Source organism: Doryrhamphus excisus, linkage group LG13 (genome assembly GCF_037039965.1).
Source record: "Doryrhamphus excisus strain RoL-2023G ecotype Guam linkage group LG13, RoL_Dexc_Guam_v1.1, whole genome shotgun sequence".
In the NCBI taxonomy this organism is placed as follows: Eukaryota; Metazoa; Chordata; class Actinopteri; order Syngnathiformes; family Syngnathidae; genus Doryrhamphus; species Doryrhamphus excisus.
This window is the reverse complement of record NC_136369.1, coordinates 14589632-14604955: the sequence shown is the minus strand read 5'-3', so window position 1 is coordinate 14604955 and position 15324 is coordinate 14589632. Positions and strand designations below refer to the sequence as shown.

The 15324-nt window shown below is 40.9% G+C and overlaps 3 protein-coding genes across 3 annotated transcripts; 1 reads left to right on the top strand and 2 right to left on the bottom strand.

Annotated features, from left to right (window-relative positions):
- Nucleotides 1-52: 52 nt before the first annotated feature.
- nip7 (NIP7 nucleolar pre-rRNA processing protein) lies at nucleotides 53-2056 on the bottom strand. Its single transcript, XM_058089645.2, has 5 exons — nucleotides 1892-2056; nucleotides 1700-1786; nucleotides 1482-1620; nucleotides 837-977; nucleotides 53-745 (listed from the first exon to the last, which is right to left on the bottom strand). The coding sequence occupies exons 1-5, from the start codon at nucleotides 1945-1947 to the stop codon at nucleotides 626-628; spliced, it is 543 nt and encodes a 180-aa protein (XP_057945628.1). The 5' UTR covers nucleotides 1948-2056; the 3' UTR covers nucleotides 53-625.
- On the top strand, nucleotides 2003-8811 carry cdc42se2 (CDC42 small effector 2). The gene is made up of 5 exons (XM_058089646.2): nucleotides 2003-2150; nucleotides 3459-3675; nucleotides 4625-4726; nucleotides 4812-4890; nucleotides 6650-8811. Exons 2-4 carry the CDS (start codon nucleotides 3622-3624, stop codon nucleotides 4884-4886), a joined length of 231 nt encoding a protein of 76 aa, XP_057945629.1. The 5' UTR covers nucleotides 2003-2150; nucleotides 3459-3621; the 3' UTR covers nucleotides 4887-4890; nucleotides 6650-8811.
- A 1060-nt stretch (nucleotides 8812-9871) lies between these two features.
- On the bottom strand, nucleotides 9872-13989 carry LOC131139859 (uncharacterized). The gene is made up of 7 exons (XM_058089786.2): nucleotides 13281-13989; nucleotides 12809-12908; nucleotides 11224-11397; nucleotides 10376-10486; nucleotides 10254-10297; nucleotides 10094-10187; nucleotides 9872-9990 (listed from the first exon to the last, which is right to left on the bottom strand). Exons 1-7 carry the CDS (start codon nucleotides 13368-13370, stop codon nucleotides 9872-9874), a joined length of 732 nt encoding a protein of 243 aa, XP_057945769.2. The 5' UTR covers nucleotides 13371-13989.
- Nucleotides 13990-15324: the final 1335 nt, after the last annotated feature.

The following is a 15324-nucleotide window of genomic DNA, read 5'->3' as shown; positions in this document are numbered from 1 at the left end:
CGTTTGGTGCACAATGTGGTGTTACACTTCGGGAATCACAGCAGCTGAAACTTAAGTTCTGTTTATTTGCCTTTGTCACAAACCTTTACATCAGTGTGCAAATGGGCATGGACATAATTGTGTTTTATCCACATTTAGTAAGAATTCCAGTTTCTTCTGTTTATTGAATATGTTGCAGTATATTTTCACATGACTATGGCTTCAAATCACTGTAGTAGGCACATCATGACCCTTGAAGTACCTGCACTGTTGCTGGGATTTGCATTTCCTTGTTACGGCTCACTATAGTCTGTGTGTGCACTGGTAGAGAGTGAAAAAACATGCATGACACGAATCAATATACAAAGGATGGCAAAATTGTTGAATTTGTATTTAGATTTATTGTAACAGAAAGGCCTAATACAGTATTCATACTGTACCTCAAATGTTCAGGGTTAATTTTGTAAGCTTGTTTTTAAAACCAAATATATGAAGTTTGACTCAATTTCCAACAGAATGATTTTACAAAAAATGTCAGGTATGGAAAACAAATAAATCCTGCCTTTGAACCAGGCAATGTAGCAACCATCAAAACAGAAGCTGCACTGAGTGAAGCGAAGATCCGGTGATGAGAATTAATCTGGATTTAAGTTAAAGTGTCTTCATTCCGAATGAACTCTCCCACATCAGCCTGGTGGAACACAACAATAGACATGGGGTCCACTCGTCTACACTCCTGCGTAGTCTTGGCTGCCACCCCAAAACCCTGAAAATAAAACATCACAATAACTCCCAATTGATGTCCGCATACACATTACATTATGCACATGGCAACACGACTGCTCATGCCAACCTACCAGAGGCACATCCGCCATGGAGTAGACCACCACGCCCTGGTACTGCATTGTGTTCTCTGTGATCCTCCCCAAGCCGGATTTCAGGATGTGGTTCCCGTAGAGGAAAGACTGCTCTGCTCCGGGTTTCACCCACACCTTGAACTTCACAAAGATGTGAACAAATAAATAAGCATCGGGAAATAGTATTGTATATTATGGCTATTCAATTGGTGGCCTGGCCTGTGAATGACACCATACCAGTCTGCAAGTTCACTTCAAAACTTTGGAGCAACTAGTGTTTTTGTAGTAGGACCTTGCAAATGGCAGGAGGCTCCTGTTGTACAGTGACCGCTTTTGGGTCATGAGCCACTAATAGAGAATCACTAATAGACAGGTACAGTAATCCCTCCTTTAAGGTTTTCATTAAAAACAATACAGCTGTGACATAGAGGATCTTTGAATAGGATTTTACCTATCATATGCAACATCTTTGACAAGGATTAACATACAGATTCTATTCTAATTCATGACTTATGACTGCAGAGCCTTACATTGACATGACTGTAAACACTCACAGCCCATATTATTCCTACACAAACTAATATACTTTCCCATGATAAACAGAATCATGTAAACATGACAATAGCAGTGGATGCACAAAGTCACCTTTGCATAAGGTGCCAGAAAATCCAAAGCGGTGATGTGTAGCCGAAACTTCTTTGCTTTTGTAAACTTCCCAAAACAAGTTCCGACTGACACCAGTTTTGCCCGGGAAATATTTGTGGATAGTTTAAGGATCCTCTCACTGCAGACACAAGACAGGGAATCATGTTAAAAAAAAATCATGGACAAAATAAAACGTCAATGTGTTGGTAATAAAATACCTCATGTAATATACGCGATCATTATGAAGCCTGAAGCAGAATGTGCCGTCCGGTCTGTCCACAAGGAGCTTAATGTTTTCACCAATGCTGTTGTCAAGAGAAATACACGTTTAGAGATCACATGCATTTGCTAGCATAGCATGCTAACAACAAGTACAACATGCGTCAGTATGTCCTCCCAACTTGACTTACTATTTAGATAACTTCTCAAATAATGTTTTCGTCTCTTCCTCAGTTAGTGGTCGCATCTTTAGGCTTAATTTAAACCACAATATTGGATTAACTATATCCCCCCAAGAAAAAACGCGTGAGCGTGGGCTCGAGAACACCAGAAGTGGTCACGCTTTAAAACGGAAGTTTGGTTAATTTCCCAAGATCGTACTTCCTGGTGTTTTTTTTTCTGTTTCCCTTTCAGTCGCTCGTACGGTTTGGGCAAACAAGGCAACCTCTGGTAAGCTTCTTTTTTTTTTTAAATCATAACATATTTGAAACGAACAGCTTCCCATTTATATAAACTACCAACAACGTATGGGACTATTGTTTTAAATCATGTTTTGGCTGCTAGTTTTGGAAATGGACTAAGTTAGCATGTTAGCTATCTAGCCAGCTGTCAGTGGGGAAAGACTGCAAGCGAGGGAACGGCAGCTAACAAGCTAACCCTGTTAGCACCTGCTGGTGTTAACACAGGTTCACACAGAAATCGTGAAATACAATATAATAATAAAACATACTATACAATTGATTAATCACGTCTTTTTTAATATATATGTTAGGAGTCTACGCGTTAAGGTTTTTTTTAAGTGATCCGCAACCGTGATGCGGGGTTACATAACGCTAATTTGTTTGTAAATACGAATTACGATCTTGTGCGGTAATCCAAGATCACAGGCGCAGCAAATAATCCCCGTGTTAGAGCCGCAATAAATTGATTAATCGACTTGTCAATCGTTAGCAAATAAACCGGGCGGTCTGTTTTCAATGTCATTTAGTGTGGAGGTATTGGCCTGTGGACTTTCTGATGAGACCCACTGTCACTTTTCATTGATGGTGCCGTTATTGGAATTAAATACGACGCGAAACAACTTGATAACGTAATGAAAAACCCGTCCTGTTGAGATTGTGCTGTGTTCTATGCACAGAAAGTTTATAGTCAACATTACAAATCAGTTTTGTATGAGGTTGATCCAGTATTCACCTCCTGTGTGACTACAAAATATCCCCTTTGCTGCCAACCAAGTGTTGAAATAATTCGGCTATTGTTTTAAGACATGACACATCCCTCGGGACTGCTTTAAATTCAATTTATTTGCCTCCAAACATAGCCTGCCCTTCACATTCTTCTATTAGTCTTTTGTCCCAGCCACATTCCCAGAGATAAACAGGGATTGACTCAATGTCACATTAATGTGTAAAATAAAATATACATCTAATGAAGTACTGTCTCATCCTGATATTAATCCCCAAAGAAAATGTAGCTGATTGACTTCTTGTCTATAGTAGGTCACTGCACAGGCGCATCCGCTTTGGATACTGACCCAATTTCTATTTTATGGCCTCCTGCTATTGCAAGCACGTCTGTGCTCCTTCATATGACACATTTTTTTCTGTCATGGTTACTCGCCACAGGCGCTAAGACAGAAAAACAGATCATTCCAAACACGTGAATGTGTTGTACAAGTCTTTGAACTTCTAGAGGTGTAGCTTTGACCTCATTATTTGCCTATGATTTACAATGGTACTTTATATTTTAACATTATAGGGGTGTTCTTTACATCGGGCCAACGCTTCTTTCCCATTGGAGAGGCCGCCGTCCGTTTTCGCTGTGAGTCTGCGGCTTTGCTGACATCAGACAGGAAGACACACAGTCTAGTTACGGCTGAACAGAGACAGGAAACTGCTGCGGCTTCGTCACCGGCCTGAGGATGACTGAATTCTGGGTTTGTTTCAGCTGCTGCATCGCTGAGCAGCCACAGCCTGTGAGTATTACACCATTACCGCACAACACGGTCAGTCTTGTTCCTATCGTAAAATAATAAATGGGGGCATATGGAAGGTCCCCATCAGCCACACACAGGAACTACTTCAACCGTGCATGTTGCCTCATATGATGTTTATTTAACAAAATGTCTCCAGTAATGTTTTTTTGTGTTTGAAATCTAGCTATGTTCTTTCACATGTTTGCGCTTTGCACCTACCAAGTGATAAAAGTAGTCGTAAGTGTCGACTTTTGTGTCAGTTTTAGCTGCAAAGCATGTACAATGACATGTACAACGACGTCTGTTCATATTTCACATAAGGATTGTTGATGATGGGCAATTTTTTGTTTTTAAAGCTGTGATTGGTTGACTTGTGCACTTTTTTTCTGTCATTCAGACAGCCCATCTCCTCTAACGCATTCTCCTCCAATTTCGTATTTAATGACCGTTTTCATCCATTATTTCCAGTCCAGCGGCAATATTTTCCAAAACATACTAGTCCCACTCCAGGTGCTAAAAAACGTCCATCCATTGTTTAAAACAATCAGTCTGCATAAAACGCATTCATTTTGGCCAATCAGAAGCCTGAAAGTCAACCACAGCTGACTATGGGTCTGCATTTTACGCATCTGTTCATCAATGCAGTGAGATGTTAATGTATACGTCATTGTTTGCTTCCATACACATAACATTTATTGTAGGTTGGCAGGTCTGTTAATGCCATAGCAACACCAGATCGCCTACTTTATTGATGTCTAATAATGGAGAACAGACCAAGAGCGTGTGTTATTGTCTACATAATGCCATAATATAGATGATTGCTATTTGTGTAGGCAGTATATTTTTCATAGTTTCTGATAATGTTTTTGTTGCATATTTATGATTGCCACAGTGACCAGAAAGTACATTAAAGTCATCAGAAAGTCTTTAAAGCTTCCCGCATTTTCAGAAACGGCGGCGACGAATCGACCGATCCATGATTGGCGAACCAACAAACTTTGTTCACACCACACACGTCGGCTCGGGCGACATGGGCCTGGGATTGGCCTCGGTGGGTTTTTGGATCTCTTTCCCCTCAGATAAAGCTACGCTATTATAGTTTTACTGACTGATCAGTGTCTACTGAATGCTTCCAGGTGGACCTGGTTCAGGCCCAGATGAAGTCCAAAGGTGGCTACGCACACGGCGGCTCTGAAGGGTCACAATTATAACAAGGTGAGAGGTTCGATGCCATCTTCCTCTGTGGTACCTCGACAACCATTTCCAATCACAGGGTATAGTGGAAGCTCTGAAATATGGATTAACGAAAAAAGAAATAATAATTATCAGGGTAAAAATGTCACCACCATAACACCTTCCAAGTGTCCAGGTATTTTTGTAACATTTTAACATTCTTTATAAGTATAGAAGTGTCATTCTATTGCACTCAAATCAGGAAAACAGCCCTGACGTTAAAACGTAGTGATGAAAATGAAGATTCACACATTTTTGGCATAAATTAAGCACATTGGAGGAAATCAAATTACTTACAACATACGTTTATGCTAACTGAATCCTTCTGTAGGATTGACGGGAGTGTTCAGCATCCAAAGACTGGCGTATCAAACTCCAGCAGTAGCCTGCTATCATAGTGACATTCCATCTTCCCTTGATATCTTTTTTCCATCACCAAGACTGCCAAGAGAAGTGAAGCTCAGCAAGATAGTATTCCACTCCTGCTTCGAGTGAAATGAGCCAGTGAACCAATTCAAATTGAGCAGTTTCAGCAAGAATCTGTCTTACCGAGCTGCAAATCTATCCTACGGAAGGCAGATTAGAAATTGGTTTGTATGGAGAGTGAGCATAAAATAATAAAAGAAGGTGGGTACAAAAAAAAACTGACATCAGTGGCCCAAAATTAGCAAATGATCTTGGTTTCAAACATTGTGTAGAAGAGTGTAAATGTATTTGTATCGCATAATTTTTGTCTCGGTGCCAACTGACAGAAGTCATTAAAATCTGTACACGTCGGCTCCCATTAAGTATACATGTGAAATAATACAGTCCTCATTAGTCATGTTGACACTGCTAGTCTAATCACCTTGTTCTGTTATGATTCATTCATGATGAAATGACAACAAGCGCGTTATTTCCTATTTCTGCACACTGGCACAAAAGGAACTTGTCACCCAGCACAGCATCTGCTTTAATTTCAGCAAACATGACTATGACAACTATGACGGGGCAAGGCTTCTTTTATGCTCACGCGCCTCTCATTTGCCTTGTGACTGTGACTCAGCTAAATAATGTGATGGATTGTGTCAGTTAACAATTCTAACCACAGTGGTTTCATGAGTGACCGTCACCTTCTTGCAGCACTAATATAGATTAGATTTGCTGGACACTTCAATAGGTATACCTGGAAAAAGTCCAATGCAAGAGCTTTATTACAACTTACGGTATTAATGCTCACTTTTGGTTGCCACTGTCGGAGGAATTAATTGTCTGGGATGAATATATGTTTGCGTTGTCCGTCCTGTGCTAACATACACATTGTTATTTAGCAGTTTGAACATCGTGTCCTCTCTCTAGCGTGTTTTTTTTACAAAGTAAATATATGATTGCTGTTTTGTGGCGTATTACTAGTATTTTAAAAATGGCCAAATTACTTCAAATATAAATACAAGGCAGAAGAAGCATTGTAATTGTAGTATTCTCCATTGGCCACTAGGTGTTGGTTTTCATTCATTTTCTACCGCTTATCCTCACGACGGTCGCGGGGGGTGCTGGAGCCTATCCCAGCTGTCTTCAGGCGAGAGCCGGGGTACACAATCTGGACTGGTCGCCAGCCAATCACAGGGCACATATAGACAAACAACCATTCACACTCACATTCATACCTATGGACAATTTGGAGTCGCCAATGAAGCTAGCATGTTTTCTGTGAACTCGTATATGATGCTCATGCTAACACGTGACTTCTCCCCCCTCACAGCCCTTCATTGTGGTGGAAACTACTGTTTATATGAGGAAGCAGTTGAGTCCTTCATGGACACAGGACCAAAAGATAAAACTACTGCTTTTTCCCATAATGTATATAGAATTTTTATTTTTCATTCCTTCTTTTTTTTTTTATGAAAGCACTGCTATCCATTTGCTGCCATGCTGTTGCACTGTAAAGAGTACCAGTTAATAGAGAGGAGGAAGAGGAGGCTTTAGTACGCTCATCATCTCAGTAAGTCAGATGTATGCTTGTGTGTATGCATGAGCATCGACTATTTTTGCTCTCGTAGCCCATGTTGGATGCCTGTATTTATTATCGCATTTGCAAACGGACCTCATGGTGGCTGGGCCACGCTGCAGAGTTTGAACTTTTCTGATTCCGTCTTTTATTCTCGGGAGGTTTAACAAAGGACAGGTGGAGGGGGGTGGGCAAGATGAGTTTATTTTTTGTTTTCATTCAGAGAAATCTCACAATCCTCTGAGTTGCCTTCAGGGTCTAATATTGCTGTTTTCTAATAATAAACTTGAATTGAGTAGAGTACACTGGACCATACGATCGATGTACACTCACGCCTGCTTAGGAGTTACGCTTTTTTTTTATATTCATTTAGATTAAGTCATGTAGAATTTTAATAAACTCTCCACTTCCTTATCTGTCCTTGTCATATTATTTTTTTTGGCCGATGATGGAGCTTATTAGAGTCATATTTTCAAATGCTTGCTTTTATTTTGGAAGGCAACATGCCAGCCAGGAACTAAAACACAGTAACGTGGATGCCAGTGTTCTCCCCCTTTATGGACCTAGTGAATGTCCACCTTTACATGCTTGTTTTTGTTTTTTTTCTTGTCAGCAGGCTTACACCAAAATGTCTTTGGGGGGGGGGGGATTGGGTATGAGTTTAATATAGAATTCAAGCACATACAGGAGGAGGGTGTACCATTCGGTGCTCATCCTAATTAGGATTGTTTGGCCTTGACCAATGTATGCTCTCTACTGCGTGCCAGGATACCGTATCTCCCTCAAATAGTATATTTACTCCCATATGCCGTATCCGCCATGCGTGGAACCACACAGGCTAACCCCTTTACCGCTTTAAGAAGAAATTCAGCCAACTTTCGGCGGCATTTATCGCCATTTCAACCTGTTTGGGTCGGGAGGGGATTGTTCAATATTTATTATGCTTTTGTGCCAGTCTGTTGAGTAAATACACAAGCGTATCCTCTATTAAATCAAAGGCCACTATTTGGGTGAAATACGGTAATTTAGCACGCCAGGCCTCTAATTTGTTTTTATTTTTTAAGCAGTTGGATTCATTTCGTTCTTAATTTTGCCATTGGACCTCAAATCACATCCAGCTCCATGTTGATTGTTGTAACATTGCTTCAGGAATTGCTTCTAAGTTAGAAAAGAAAGGCCTTAAAGAGAGCAAAATATAGTATGAATGTTAACTATTACACTCAGTTGGGAGGGAAGCGGTGTGCACATTCTGTCGTCCATTGCTCAAAGCAGGATGTTTCAATGGTAATAGTCTTTGAATTCAATGCATGCGATGTGTGTTTCTCTCATGTGCATCCTGTGGTGTGTACAACAGAATGTAACTGTATCATAAAGCCAGCAAACATGTTGTCACTTATTGTGTTAAGTGTCTGTACCAGGCAAGATATATAAAAGAAAAAAAAAAAGAATATACAAGCCAGAGTCTTTGTATTTAAAGAAACCGGTTTGTTCTAAGAGCACCTCAGAAAAATCCTGGTGACAAGTATTTCCCATAAGACATTTTTTTTATAGTAAGGTAGGTTATTTTCCTGTTCAATGTTTTTCTTGTATGGAAAGTGGTTCCTATTTTTGTCCTAATTTTTGTCGCAATACAACATGTGAACAGCAGGTTGTGCTAGAGGACTAGTTTAATGTGACTTTTAAGAGAATAAAGAAAGTCACATTTATTGTTTCATGATGTAAACCAACAATTAAAAAAGTAATGATCCATATTTTTTTATATATTTTCAGGTCAATGTGTGTTTTTAGTTAATGTATGCATTACAAAGTTAAGGCAGCAGGGTTTTTTCTCTCTCTAAACACTGCATGATATGTTGCTTATTAAGAAAGTCCCATCTTTTTGTGCAATGGGGAAATAAATGTCATGTGTTGTTTTACCAACCGTGTCGTTTCTCTTTAAACATTTACTACTTTCTGAAACACAAAAATGTAAATCTCAACATGTTTTAATATATGTTTATGCAGGTACATGTTTATCATTAAGCATCTGTTATGCAACATAACATATAAAGTGTTAAGGCTTAATTAGAGCATTGAGAATGTGAATATTGTAACTGTCCAGTTTAAGCCATGTATGTCAAATTTGTGGTATTTTAATTTTAATCTTTCTGGAAAAAACAGCCTCCAAGTAGTAGACAATGAATATTATTTATTTTTAAAAAATGCACCAATTTTCTTGAATGTTATTCTGCTGAATAGTAATCTATTAAAAACATGGACAAAGAAGGTGTTCAGGTCTTGAAAACGTGAATAGTGAATAATAAGAACGTGAATAATAATGTAGCTGTCCAGTGAAAACAAGCCTTTCTGCAGTAGACAACAAATGAATATTATTTAAAAGAAAAAAGAAAATGCAGTCGTCCGTTGCCACTGCGGTTCAAATTTTGCATCTTCACTCCATCACGGTTTCACCTAATTATATTCAATAATAAATCCCTTTTTTTTTCAATAATAAATCCTACTGTTTAGTGGTTGAGTGAAAATATGAACACTGAAGCAAATTTAATGTATTTTTTGATTCAGCTTTTTCTATAATCAAAATGGCTACATGAACTAAAATACAAATGTAAAACACTCATTCAAAGATGCTGGTCCAAAACTGAACTGAATATAACTGTCCATGCAATTTATACTTATAACCAAACTCTCAACGGTAGTAAATGATTTATAATTGTAAAAATTAATTTTCTTGAACCTAGCAGGTGTTAATGCAATATATTGTACTGTCTTTACAGTCATGCTGAAGTCAATCTTTTTCTATGGTGCTGCAAGCTACGAGTCATTTAAGTAAGTGTGACGCAAAATGAGCTAATGCTTGGCTTGGAACAAGATCATGTCCCGTCTTCTATTTCAGCAGCACTTAAGAGTGGCGAAAAAGCAGGTATGTGACATACACACACACACGCACGCTGTGTTGTTTTATTGAGCTTTGTGCCATTAGAGCGTTAATGTCTGCTGATGTATGGACCAGTCTGACACCTCTTTACTGCAGTTTGGAAGCCAAAGGTCACTGTAGGTGTCTGCGTGCAGAGAGAAGAGGTTATCTTCACCTGGACCTGAAAAGACACATAGAATGTCTTCACACTTGCTTTCCCACGTATGGACAATTCATAGATCATAACAACACAGCTTTGTGTACATAGTGAAGTGTGGGCCTACACTGCCAGTGGTCCCACAGCGGCTGTGACCTCCATCCTCTCTGAGTCCATGTCTGGCTGCTGTTTGGATCAGCGCTACTAAAGTGCTCCATTAACTGCAGAAAAAAAAACAATATTAATGTTAATTTTACTGCTTTAAAATGCTGCCATTATTACAGTACCTCGCATCCAGCCCGTTCCGGCTCCTGCAAGTCCTCCCACGTGTCTGCACAAGATGATAAACCTCATCATCAATCATCAATACAAAAACTATACGCCCTAGAGAAGTAAAATAACCTCTAACCTCGTGTAGGAATACTCGGAGAGGCATCATCTGTGGATGAAGTGGTGCTTGGAGGTGGCCACTGTTGCTGCTGCTGCACGGTGCTGCTATCTGCCTGCTGACTCACAAGCCCTGACAGGACAGCACAGGTCACATGGGGTGAAGGTCAGGCACCGCCATTATTGCCAACATTTATTGGAAGGATTATTCATTCATTCATTTTCTACCGCTTTTCCTCACGAGGGTTGAGGGGGTGCTGGAGCCTATCCCAGCTGTCTTTGGGCGAGAGGCGGGGTACACCCTGGACTGATCGCCAGCCAATCACAGGGCACATATAGACAAACAACCATTCACATTCATACCTATGAATGTAGGGAAAACATACCTAGCATTGTTTTTGGAATGTGGGAGATGACCGAGGGTGGAGTCGAACCCTGGTCCTCCTAGCTGTGAGGTCTGCGCGCTAACCCTAGGAGACCAGGGTTCAATTCCACCCTTGGGCATCTCTGTGTGGAGTTTGCATGTTCTCCCCGTGCATGCGTGGGTTTTCTCCGGGTACTCCGGTTTCCTCCCACATTCCAAAAACATGCTAGGTTAATTGGCGACTCCAAATTGTCCATAGGTATGAATGTGAGTGTGAATGGTTGTTTGTCTATATGTGCCCTGTGATTGGCTGGCCACCAGTCCAGGGTGTACCCCGCCTCCCGCCCAAAGACAGCTGGGATAGGCTCCAGCACCCCCGCGACCCTCGTGAGGAAAAAGCGGTAGAAAATGAATGAATGAATGATTTGGAGGTGTGTGGAATGAACAATACATCAGAAGCGTTTACGGCCTTGGCGGAGGTTTTCGCTCTGCTTTTGCATAGTCACCTCTTTTGCGTGCGTGCGTTCTGGGAAGCATCTTATAGACTCGGTAGGCGTCTCTGCCGCTCTTCCTGCTGTGTTCACGCAGCTCACACACGTCAGGCAGAGAGTTCAAAGCACAGCGGAAGTTGGCCTTCCACGTCTTTGGATCGGCTTGCTGTTTGTCTGGATGGTATCGCCCTGCAGTTAAATGATACCAATCAAAAGTGAGCATTATCTGACGTGTAAAGGCAACATTTTTAATGGTGCCGCTCCAGTAGAAGGGCGGTGAAATATGACTTCTTGCATTTATAGCGACCAAAGCTTTTCCATTAGCAAAGCGTGACCAGTGGGATCGTTTTCCTTACTGCTCACAACATGCATGCAGTTATGTTATACAAGGATGCATTTTCCAGTAACCCCCCCACAAAAAGAGAGGATTTTTACATTACAATATATGACCATTTCTAATGTTTTATTTTATGTGACTAAATCAGCCTATTAAATAATTGATTTGGATGAAATGTTGAATAAAAGCAGTACTAGTGTGTTAGAAATAGTGAATGCACACAAAAATATGCAACATTCTGGCAATAGACTCCTAAAATTCAGTTGATGTCCGACGAAAGTGTCAATTCCTAGAATATTGAAACATAGCTACACACGTGATCATACACAGTCAAAAGTATTGGGACAGTGTGAAGTGAAGGTGAATATTGAGTTGAGGTCATCACAGCATACCTGTAGCTGAGATGCGAGTGTCACAGGATTCTTTATCATTGCTTCTCTGTAATATACACCACCCTCAAATGTAGTGTGGAAGTGGTACCAGTGTCATAAATCTTGGTATCAGATAGATATGACTACCCATGACTAGTCGGAGGTCACTGATGTTGGACCTGCGAGAGGGTCTACTGCAAGGGGTGGGCAAATATTTTGACTCGGGGGGGCAGAACATATATTTAACACACACACACACTATTTTATGCTTATATTTTTCCTTGAATTATTTGCCTATTACCCCGCCTCTAGCCCGAAGACAGCTGGGATAGGCTCCAGCACCCCCGCGACCCTCGTGAGGATAAGCAGTAGAAAATGAATGAATATTTGCCTATTATTATTTGTCACTTTTATATGTAAAAGTGTTATACTATCAACTGTATATCCCTTTTTTCAGGAGCACTTTAAACATCAGACCACATCAAACTATGTAATTTAATTTGACAGTTTTTTCGTTTTTTTTTTTTTACTGAATAAGACATCCGACTTGCAAGTCATGTTGCCAGTTTGTACGTATGTTAAAAGTTGAAATACTTACAAAGCAACTGGTGGGCCGGAATGAAACGCTTGGTGGGCCGCATGTGGCCCCCCGGAACCGTAGTTTGCCCACCCCTGGTCTACTGGATGACCATTTCTGTTCTAGTTCATCCCAAAGCTCTTCCACACCAAACTCATCCAAACTATGGACCTTGCTTAGTGCATTCTGTGGCAACAGTATAGAATTGTCCACTTAAATGGTTTCTCCATGCTTATTCACGCAGTGTAGTTATGCTCAGTGTTTACTTTACATTACTGTCATAAAAACAGTCAATATCACGAAAAACATCATTACCTGTGTGCATGGCCCAGCTCCTGAAGAGAGTGGCGTCTCGGTCGATACTCCAGCCGTGACGAGCTGCGTGTTTCCATGGGATTTGGAAAACTTTCTCTGACTGGAGACGGAAATGACCAAATTATTATTATTATTATTATTATTATTATTATTATTATTATACTGTATAAAACCATTTCTCAGTGTCTTTAGCACTGCAGAATGAAAAAAATATAGGCGGGTGGTACATATCCAAATAAAAGTGCAGATACAGTAAGTATGCTTACAAAGTAATAATAAAGCTCATTGATTGACACAGCCATTCATTTATGCTGCATGACAGGTCACAACTGTCAGTAAGATGCAGTTGCACTCGTGCACGTTTGCAGTTGCAACAATTGTGACCATTATTATCTTTGTCTTTGATACAGCTTCTGTACCGGATTCAACTGTTCAGCTACTCCTATTCATGTTATGATCCGTGAACGTCTACCTTGTCAAGCCAGCAGACTCCTGGATACTTCCCAGACTCTATCTGTTCCTCCAGCCACATCCTCAGCCTGAGGCGGCCTGCTGGTCGCATGCTTCAGTCCAAGTCTTCAGGTGTGTTGTGTGTCTGTGTGTGCATCGAGGTGTCAGCAATGGCGTCGATTTTTAAGATTAAAAAGAAAGCTTTGCTCCTCCTCTAATCAGCCAGACATAGAGAGGCCTTCGCCGCCTCTTGCAAGCATCCTCACCACTTCACTGTCTCCTCTAGTTACAGGAAGTCATACATGAACAACCTTTGAAACAAACTTGTGATTCATCTCTTGTATCGGATGTCCAATGAATGTTTATTGTCACTTCATTCATGACATCATGAAAAGAAACACAGGATTGATTAATTAGTTTGAATTACACCTGTCTCTGTTATGAATACATGGATTTGTATTGGCATGTTTCATAGAAGTAGTGAGTCAGGAAGTACATTGCACAATGGCGACCTGTTGCTGACTCGTTACTTGGTTGTGACGTGAAAGAAGTCATTAAGGAGTCACACTTCCCAGGCTGAAGCCGAGGATTCATTTTCAAGCTACTGTACTTAGAAAGCAGTGTTGGGTTACACAATAACTACGGCTCTGATTTCCATAAAATGAGTGGATAAATCAGGGGTGAGCAAACTTTTTGACTCACGACCAAATATTTGGCAGAGAGGCAGTCGATATGTACAGTGAAGAAAATAAGTATTTGAACACCCTGCTATTTTGCTATTTCTCCCACTTAGAAATCATGGAGGGGTCTGAAATTTTCATCGTAGGTGCATGTCCACTGTGAGAGAGATAAACTAAAAAGAAAAATCCAGAAATCACAATGCATGATTTTTTAACAATTTATTTGTGTGATACAGCTGCAAATAAGTATTTGAACACCTGTGTATCATCTAGAATTCTGACCCTGAAAGACCTGTTAGTCTGCCCATTAGAAGTCCACCTGCACTCCATGTATCATCCTGAATCAGATGCACCTGTTTGAGGTCGTTAGCTGCATAAAGACACCTGTCCACCCCATACAATCAGTAAGACTTTAACTTGTAACATGGCGAAGACCAAAGAGCTGTCCAAAGACACCAGAGACAAAATTGTACACCTCCACAAGGCTGGAAAGGGCTACGGAGCAATTACCAAGCAGCTTGGTGAAAAAAGGTCCACTGTTGGAGCTATCATTAGAAAATGGAAGAAGCTAAACATGACGGTCAATCTCAATCGGAGTGGAGCCCCATGCAAGATATCACCTCGTGGGGTCTCAATGATTCTAAGAAAGGTGAGGAATCAGCCCAGAACTACACGACAGGACTTGGTCAATGACCTGAAAAGAGCTGGGACCACCGTTTCCAAGGTTACTGTAGGTAATACACTAAGACGTCATGATGTGAAATCATGCATGGCACGAAAGGTTCCCCTGCTTAAACCAGCACATGTCAAGGCCCGTCTTAAGTTTGCATATGACCATTTGGATGATACAGAGGAGTCATGGGAGAAAGTTTTATGGTCAGATGAGACCAAAATAGAACTTTTTGGTCATAATTCCAATAAGCGTGTTTGGAGGAAGAAGAATGAAGAGTACAATCCGAAGAACACCATCCCTACTGTGAAGCATGGGGGTGGTAGCATCATGCTTTGGGGGTGTTTTTCTGCACATGGGACAGGACGAGTGCACTGCATTAAAGAGAGGATGACTGGGGCCGTGTATTGTGAGATTTTGGGGAACAACCTCCTTCCCTCTGTCAGAGCATTGAAGATGGGTCGTGGCTGGGTCTTCCAACACGACAACGACCCGAAGCACACAGCCAGGAAAACCAAGGAGTGGCTCCGTAAGAAGCATATCAAGGTTCTAGCATGGCCCAGCCAGTCTCCAGACCTGAACCCAATCGAAAATCTTTGGAGGGAGCTCAAACTCCGTGTTTCTCAGCGACAGCCCAGAAACCTGACTGATCTAGAGAAGATCTGTGTGGAGGAGTGGGCCAAGATCCCTCCTGCAGTGTGTGCAAACCTGGTAAA